The sequence below is a fragment of the Priapulus caudatus genome, unplaced genomic scaffold (genome assembly GCF_000485595.1).
Source record: "Priapulus caudatus unplaced genomic scaffold, Priapulus_caudatus-5.0.1 Scaffold62, whole genome shotgun sequence".
In the NCBI taxonomy this organism is placed as follows: Eukaryota; Metazoa; Priapulida; class Priapulimorpha; order Priapulimorphida; family Priapulidae; genus Priapulus; species Priapulus caudatus.
Window position 1 is genome coordinate 334,805 of NW_014577123.1, and position 9,677 is coordinate 344,481.

Consider the following 9,677-nt stretch of genomic DNA (forward strand, 5'->3'; position numbering starts at 1 on the left):
ACGTCTCAGAGTTCAAGGCGGCAGAATGGACTTGTCGTTACTAACAGCGCGCGGGCGAGCTACACCACGATGCCTCTGCCTCATCACACGCGACGTCTGCCGAGTTGGAGCGCGCAGCACAATCGCGTGCACGCTCACACGCGACGTCTCCGAGTTGAGCGCAGGCAAGGCAACGGCGTGTACGCTCAGCGACCGACGTCTCCGAGTTGAGGCCGCAGGCAGTCGACGCAGGGCGTTGATGCACGCTGCAGCTACCGACATCTCCGAGTGTGAGCTGGGGGCAGCAGCAAGCGCGTGCACGCTCACACCGTACGTTCTCCGAGTTGAGCTGCAGGGACAACGGCGTGCACCGCTCACACCGACATCTCCGAGTTGAGCGCGGCAGCACAAACGCGTGGCACGGCTCACACCGCCCGGTCTCGCGAGTTGAAGCTGGCAGCATCAACGGCGTGCAACGCTCACACCGGGACGTCTCCGAGTTGAGCCGCAGCACAAAACTTGTTGTTCTTGCGGGTCGATCACCTCCTCGGCTGATGTTGACAGTGGCGGGCAACGGCGGCGGCACGGTTAACGAGGCAGGCGCGACGTCGCCAAACCCCGGCCCTGCTCTTCAGCTGGAAAGACGAGACGCGTCTGCGAAGGGGCGGCGCTCCCGGACGCCACGTCGCTCACCGTGCAGCGCCCACGTCTGCACGCGACTGTACTCGCTGCTTCATTGAAGAACGCCGGGCACGGCTGCAAGTAGCGGCTCGAGGAAGGCCTTCGGCGATCATGTCGTGGCTGATGGGCAGATCGCCGGTGCTCTGCAACGAATGGCACGTGCGGGCGTCATGTAATGATGGCACTGATGGCATGCCGGCGTCACGTAACGATGGCAGGCGTCACCGTAATGATACAAGAATGGAGTGATGTTAAGATAATAGTTGGAGCGATATAACAATTTAATGACGTAACGATCGAGCGATGTAAGCGATAAAGCAACATAACAATCGTATTGATGTACGCCTTAAAGCAGATGAATGACGTAAGCAATGGAGCCTCTCTCTCTCTCTCTCTCTCTCTCTCTCTCTCTCTCTCTCCCTTCTCGCTCTCTCGCTCTCTCTCCCCCCCCCTCTCCCTCTCTCTCGCGCGCGCACTGTGTGAAACTGGTTTCTCCCACAGTCGCGCGGGTGTGAATCATGGCTACAGTTTCACGAAACCTATAACTGCGCTTGACGTGGCTTTCCGAAAAACGCAACTGCGACGCTAAAACGTTTATTGCGCCCGGATCGGCGCAAAGCGGTAGCAGTAGCGCGCGAGAAATACACTGAAGCCGTGACTGACATGCAAATTCCTTTTTGTGCGTGCGCCTAGCATGAAAATGCAATACGCTACTAAACGAGACAACTTTACCACTTGCTACAAAGTGCAAATGAACTGTCCACATGCAGATCATAAACCCTCAATAACCTTCAGGGGTTAGCGGAGCGGCTAGACTACCTCTTCATATTTATCACCCCTACGTGAACATCGCTTCAACGAAACTGCTTGACAAGTGAAACAGCTCAGCCTTGAGGCCGTAACACGCAGACCTACTGCGAATTGTAACTCTGCGCATCTCCGCAAGACGTCGCTCCTGTGCGTCTTACATCGACAATAACACGTAGAGATACCCGAAGCGACTTTCCGCCGACGCCACGGCCCTTGGTTCAATAACCAGCTGGCTATTCATTACTCGTACTGTACGACGGGCGGAATAATGACTCTAATGAAGACAAACAGTTCTCCACCCGCCCAGCAGATGGCCCTGCTAACCCGCATATGATTCCCTGCCCACCTCCCTCCACCCCACCCCCACATTACGTATTACAGATCGATAAGTGTGCCTTTGTGGAAAGACGCATCATGACTCATCGCAAGCAGTTTTAATGGCATTTTGTCTGCCTCGCTGCCGCAGCGATGCGTAGAGTTCGCGACATCGATATGATACGCACGAAAAATAATGTTGACTCGGCGTGATTCGCGATAGGTAGTCACAATGAATGACGCTCTGCCTTCACTACGAGGCTAAGTGAGATAAAAACAGACTTGTGACTGGCACGTAATTAGCAGTATGCACTAAGATCACAATCACGATTCCAACATCACCCGATTCATCAAAACTCGACGAGTTGACAGCGACATGAAAACTAGATGAATTATTTGCATAATTCCGCATAAAATTCCCATTACACGATATGTAGAATATATTTAGATTGAAATTGCAAAATGTAAATAAATTACATAAACTAGGTCATCGGAAATCCTTCAGCTGCTGCTACCATTGCCTGTACTTGCTTTTTATCTATGACATATTGTCCAAGACTCTCTTTCTCCTGCACCAGCTCCCATTCTATGACTTATTGATTTAAACCTATATCCCTGCACTAGTTTTCTTTCTACGACACACTGATTCAGCCAACCATTGCTATGGAACAGTTTTATCCTATATTATGCAGTAGTTCCGTTTCTTTGACACCACTTTCAGACCCTCCTAATATAATACACTTATTTCCTCTTCTCCATGTCACGCAGTTTCACACATTCCTCTCTTACACTAAATTTCTTCTAATACTGTTCTTGATCTGTAAATTGTAATGCTACCATAAATCAACACTTGTTATAAAATCACTAAGCTCAGAGCTCAATGGTACTAACAATGGAGCGATGGAACGATAGAGCAACATAACAATGTAATGATGTACCCTTAGAGCAATGTAATGACGTAACAATGGAGCGATGGAACGATAAAGCAACATAACAATGTAACGATGTAACATGGGCCCATCTAAAGACGTGGTTGCTGCAACATGCGTGAGAAGATTACAGTGATGAAACGTAGGGAGAACGGTGACTATGAGACAACATACAATGGTGACAGCAAGACAAGGTACGAGTGTGGTGACCGCGAGTGAAACAATGACGGCAGTGAGGGGAATTCGTCCGCAAAATGAAATGCTCACGAATGCACTGGGATAATGGTGAGGGAATAAAAGCACTCATGCACGAACTGGAGAAATGTTAGCAAATGATAATTACACACTCATTTTACTGCATCTGATAAATTCATTAACCAAATTTAATTGAATAATTTATAATTAATAATGTCCATTATGGATGCAATAAATACCCACTAAAGAAGTCAATAAATAACACAGCAGAGCTTATAAGAATGCACGAGAATTTCTAATGCTAGCGTTATTAATTTTACTGCTAGACAATGCCAATGACGTAAAAGTTGAGTAGTTATCGAGAAAAAAATTGACTCAGTAGATGGTAGCACAGGCAAATCTTACCGAGAATTGCCTCTAACGTGTAGTACGGCTGCTGGCGAGTCACACGCAGGTACTTCTGCAGTGCCCTAGCCAGCGAGGGAAACACCGCCTGAGCTGCCTCTGTCGGATCCATCGGAATAGCTGGACCTGGAAAATGTTAACATCATTGTGGTTTTTTATACTCTACTACTTTTATTATATACGATATACTTATATACATACTAGTTTTTTATTTAAGACAAGGGATCTGTGGACACATTACAAACACTCAAAAGCAGGGTACGAAATAGGGTATTTTGGTATCGATTGATTCCGCGAAATCTGCTGGTTGTGTGTGCTGCGCGGGGTTTGCAGCGCGCGCTCTCTCTCTCTGTCTCTCTCTGTCTCTCTCTCTCTCTATCTCGAAATTTAAAAATCTATCTCTATCTCTATCTCTATCTCTATCTCTATTCTTATCTCTTCTCATCGCTTCTATCATCATATCTCTATCTACTCATGTCATAGTCCTAAGTCTCTATTGCTTATCTCTATCTCGTAATCTCAATCTCTATCCTGCTTATTTATCTATCCTATTTCTCTATGCTTCTATCCTATCCCTTATCTCTAGTCTCTTATTCTCCTCTCTCATCTCATCTCTCGCCTCCTCGTTCTCATCTCCTGCTGGTCTCAGTCGTCTCTCTCTTTGCGTCGGGTCTCCGGGTCGTCTCTCTACTCTGCGGGTGCGGTCGCTGGGTGCAGGCTCTTGACGCCCTCGCTGGCTGTCTTGCGGGTGGGGGCGTGCGGAGGTGCCGCTCGCGGTCCTCTTCCGGCGCTCGCCTCCCGCTGTCCTCTCGCTCGGCGGGCGGCGGGGCAAGGGCGTGGTGGAAAGCTGGTTGTTCTCGGGGCAGCAGGGTGGGACGGCGGCGCGTGGTGTGAATCCAGTGCTTACAGTGGTTCACGAAAAGGGCCTATGAAGGCGTGCGGGAGGCCTGAGCGGTGCTGTGGTCGCTTGGAAAAGACGCAAGACTGCTCGGGACCGCTAAAACGTGTGGTATTTGAGCTGCCCCGGAGTCGGCGCGCAAAGCGGTCACGCCCTAGAGCGCCCGCCGCAGGCAGGAAGTAGGCTTCACTGGAAGCGCCTCGGAGTAGCACTGGAGCAATGTCATGAAGTTCCTTGTTGTTCGTGGGCGTGCGCCTAGCAAAGAAAAGTGGCGAATAAGCTAGCTGAAACGAGACATACTGGTGATGCGCGCGACTTGGTGCGGTGACGAGGAGAGTGCAGAATGAAGTGCTGTCGCAGCATGCCAGAAGTGTGCAGTCAAGCCGGGCTCATAACTCTCAGGGTTGAGGGACGGGGAGTACGGGGCGGTAGGAGGTGTTAGCCTCTTTCATATTAATCGGACCACCCGGTGTAGCGGGGTGAAGACATCCGCTTCTGCCAACACAGAACTGGCTTGGAGGCAGGTGAAACAGGTCTCAGAGCGCTTGAGAGGGCTGTAAAACTGCCAAGACTCTACTGCGAAAAATTGTAGACTCTGCGCCATGGCTCCGGGGGGCAAGACGTCGCTGGCCTGGTGCGTCTACAGGCGCGAGAGAGGTACTAGCGTGAGGACGGATAGAGGGCGGGTGGGGCTCCGGAAGGAGCTGCATACTGCGGGCGGCGCCGGACGTCGCCACGTACGCGCCTAGTCGGTGTGCGCAATAACTCAGGCTGAGCTTATCGTTACATAGATAAGATACTGTTCGTAGCCTGCGTACGAGCGGGTCAAGAGAATGACATGACCGTGGCCTAGAATGGAAGCGGAAAAACAGGTTGCTCGCGCACGCCGCGTGCGGGGAGAGGGGGGCCTAGGCAAAGAATGCCGGGAGCTTGTCTGAACGAGGGCGGATAGTGCAGTCCTGCCGGCGGCCGCGAGGGGGCTGTGTGCGGCCATTCACACCCCCACACCAGGTCCCCACATTTACTTGTATCTATCACGGAACGATAAGGGTGGTCCTTTTGTGGAAGACCAGGAGGCGGCGCAAGCGACTGCATGGGGCATCATGGCGACATTCAGACGATCGCCAAGCAGTTTAGATCGGCATTTTGTCTGCCTCGGCTTTCGCAGGCTGATGCGTAGACACGGAGTTACGCAGAGGGAAATGATTCCGATCACTGAATCACATCGACACGAGAATAAATAAATGGACATGTCTCGGCGGTGCATGCGCGGATTGAGGTCAGTCACACAATGGACAGGACGCTCGTTGCCTTCACCATAGCAGGCCGTAAGTTGAGTTGAAAAACAGTAACTTGTGACGGGCACGGACGTAATTAGCAGTTCATGTCTACTGTCAAAAATGCACAATCACCTGATTCCAGACCATCACTCCGATTCAATCAAAACTCGCGAGGTTGACAGCGACATGTAAAATCTCAGATGAATTATTATGCACTAAGAATTCCGCATAAAAACTTCACCCATTACAACGAGATGTAGAATATGAGTTTAGATTGAGAGATTGCAAAATGTAAATAAATTTACATTAAAACTAGGTCATTCGAAAAATTCCTTCAGCTGCTGAGCGCGACGCATTGCCTGATGTACTTGGCCTTTTTTATCTATGACATATTGGTCCAGGAATCTCTCTGTTCTCCTGCACTCAGCTCCATTAATAGACGTGCGGAAATTTAAACATATATCCTAGCACTAAGTTTTCTTTTCTAACGATCACGACGCTGAATTCAGTCCAACGCTCTATTGCTTATGGAACAGTTTGTTGTGTTATAGGGATCTCTACTAGTCTTGCAATGATAGCTAGGTGCCGTTTGCTTGACACCAATTTTCAAGACTCCTCCTAATAAGTAATACACTTATGTCCGTCTTCTCCTATGTCACCAGTTTCACAACATTCCTGCCTTCTTAGTCTATACACTCAAATTTCTTTTAATAGTAAGCAGCCGGATGGTATTTAGATCTGTATATTGCTTACCAATAAATTCACCACTTGTTATAAAATCACTAAGCTCAGAGCCTCAATGGACCGCGGCGAAGACGACAACGCGTTTAGTTTATATCCTAGATGGACACGGGACACGGTCTCGCACTAGCTACGCACACGAGGAACAGACACCCACGATCTGTGACCGCACGGACGCACACTAGACAACAACGAGGACCGACCACACAGACACATAACATCCACCGCACGCGCACAGACATATAAAGGTACATGTGACCGACGCACACAGACACATCACACGCGCCCTGTACAATGGGTACAAGCGACGGGTTAAAAAAGGTAACCGACCATGCACCGCACGGATGCACACACCAAACCACACACACACACACATCGCACAGACACAGCCAAGCAGCACACACACAACAGCCAGGCGAGCACATGACACGCACGCATGGGCACAGTGTCGGAGACAGCACACCAGCACACACATACACACACACCGCTACGCATTCGCACGCAGACAAGCAACGCTACGGTCCGCGATCACGCATTGCAGCAGTGATCGGGGTAGCGTTGTAACTACTAGCCGGATCAGTTATGCATCCGCCTGACGGTCTCGTGAAGGCTTCCTCTCGGGATCCGTAGAGACCATCTCGCTGCATTCTCGCAGCACGACATTCACCACATTCGCCTCGTAACTCACAGCTCCTTCGAAAAACCTGCAATGTTCACGTAATGCTCTGTCTATCGGGCTGAAAACACGAGCAATCATGCGTCGATCATAAGTGCGACCGAGCGCGTGAAACAGCGGGTCCGTGAATGACTGTGCGGTGTGATGTGTGTGTGTGTGTGTGTGTGTGCAGTCGTGCGTAGCCGTTGTGTGTGTTGAGTGTGATTTCGTGTTGTGATGTGCGTTAGGCTATGTGTTTGTGTGGGTAGTGCGCGAGACCAGCGCACCATTGTTGTGTGCGCGCGCTGCAAGGTGCCGTGCGTTGCGTGCGTGTGCGCTGCGGTGTGCGTGCGTGCGATCGTGTGTGCGTGCGTGCGTGCGTGTGTGTGTAGGTGTGTGTGTGTGTGTGCGCGCGTGTAGTTGCATGTGCTCACATGCGTGCGTGCGCGCGCGTGTGGAAGGGGATGCGTGCGTGGTGCGTGCATCAATCTGTGTGTGCGTGCACGCATACATGCATGTCTGATTGTGTGAGTGCTTGCTTGCGTGGTGTGTACGCATGGCTACTTTCTCACGGCAGGCGTGGAAAGGATGGATGGAACATCAAAGGAACTTGGGACGCATGCATTTGCAGAGTAGCTAGCTAGAGAGAGGAGACCTACATTCCCTGCAAGGTTTCAATGTCGTATCGAATATACCATTAACAGCTGCACTGAACTTTGTTCTCTTTCTCACGCAACCGACTACTATTCTCGAGTAACTGGTAACAGAAGCCAAGTTAAGGGTCCGATGCATAAACCCTGCCTCTGAAGCACGATCGGCGGGGGCAACCCAACGTGTGTAACTTTCCGACGATCACCCATCTGGATGCTGCATCCATCATCAGAATTACCTCTCTTTAAAATTTCAGAGGTAGCTGCACGCACCGCCTACACTGCTTGCTGCGGGTTGACTAGCTGCTTACGACACCGTAATGAGGAGGGAGGGAGACAGACCTATGATACTGCTAATTAGACGTGATTTCTCTATGGAGGTGGCTGACATTACGTATCGACGAGGCATGCAATAATCGCCATGCAACCTTTTCTCCCTCATCGCGGGCTAATAATAATAAATAATTCATCGCGCGCTGTCTCACGCTGTTTACGTGAAATGCGTATCGCGGAGTATCGGTAGCGTTTACGGTAGCGGACAGGCGCGCGTCCCTGGTGGCCGCTCGCCAATGCACCTCATTTCAATTTAATTTGCACAATGCTCACGCTGGGCCCTCTCTGGGGCGATGTAAGGCAACCACCGACAGCCTAGCATCATATATAGAGGCACTTAGATGGCAGTTATCTATCTAAGAGATCGCGCTAGATCTCAAATTACGCGATGTAATGTAGTATTGATCGTCCCATCTGCCGAAGCAAGATAACCGCACCCCACTTGAATATTGTTGCTAGGATGGTGAAACTCACCCGGTTTGTATGCACACACACCAAAACGTCGAGTTCGCCATACTTTGTCGCTGAGCATTATATTTAAAACTTCCTATCGCAACGATGATGGGCTAAACCTGCCTTTCAATAACACTACGTCAATGGTTCTCAACCTCTTTTGAGTCAAGGCCCCCTTTGAGAATCTGCTAAAAGCTACGGACTCCTCCCCAGAAAAACGCACATAAGCACATAAGCAAAATTTTGCATGCACCTGGTTCACAGACCCCCTGAAGCCCATCCATGGACCCCAAAACCCACCATGGACGCTCGCGCGCACGCTACGCACCTTTCGTTGTGGCTCATGTCGCGGCGGCGGGCCGACGCAGCCATGATCGCGCGCGACCGCCCTTGCAGGCTGTTGTTCCCCGCGCCGTCGATATCGTAGAACTTGAACGTCGTCGGCACGTCACCCTTGCCGCGTCGCGACGGCGCGCGGTCCAGGTAGGGGTTGTACGCGGCGAAGTCGCGGTAGTACTGCTCCAGCAGCCAGGCGGCGGCGCGCTGCACGCTCAGCTGGCCCACGTTGTACGCGCGCCGCTCGCCATCCGGGGACCGCACGACCGTCACCGTGTAGGCGGTGCGCAGCTGCCGCAGCTCGATCAGCACGACGGCCAGGTAGTGCACGAAGAGCAGCGCGTCGACGAACGTTGCCGCGAACTGCACCACCTTGTGGTAGGCGTCGGCGCGACGCAGCCCCGCGACGGCGTCCGCGACCGCGTCAGCATCGTAGTAGTCGCTTGCCGCCGCCGCCGCCACCGCGAGGTCGGGGGCGCCGCCGTAGCCGGGCTGGCCGGCGAGGATGCGCACGCCGAAGAAGAGCCAGTAGCAGAAGGTGAAGATGAATGTGAAGACGAGCACGATGCCGCGCAGCACGAACACTCGCGGCATCGTGGCCTTCGGACGCCGGTAGAAGACGGCCCACGCGCCGATGCCGAGGATGACAAGCTTGAAGGCAAGACTCATGAGCAGGCCCTCACACGCCGCGTCGCAGCTGTAAACAACAACAACAACAACTATGATGATGATGATGATGATGATGACAAGCTTGAAGGCAAGACTCATGAGCAGGCCCTCACACGCCGCGTCGCAGCTGTAAACAACAACAACAACAACTATGATGATGATGATGATGATGATGACAAGCTTGAAGGCAAGACTCATGAGCAGGCCCTCACACGCCGCGTCGCAGCTGTAAACAACAACAACAACAACTATTATGATGATGATGATGATGATGATGATGATGATGATGATGATGATGATGATGACAAGCTTGAAGGCAAGACTCATGAGCAGGCCCTCACACGCCGC

General features: G+C 51.5%; 1 protein-coding gene across 1 annotated transcript in view; it reads right to left on the reverse strand.

Moving 5' to 3' along the window:
* LOC106821170 (vang-like protein 2) overlaps window positions 1–9,677 on the reverse strand; it is a 38,066-nt gene that overhangs the window by 10,355 nt on the left and 18,034 nt on the right. The window contains exons 4-6 of the mRNA XM_014825863.1: window positions 8,653–9,555; window positions 6,831–6,970; window positions 3,315–3,440 (exon numbers count right to left, since the gene is read on the reverse strand). Coding sequence (XP_014681349.1) covers window positions 3,315–3,440; window positions 6,831–6,970; window positions 8,653–9,555 — 1,169 coding nt within the window. The remainder of the gene's footprint in view (window positions 1–3,314; window positions 3,441–6,830; window positions 6,971–8,652; window positions 9,556–9,677) is intronic.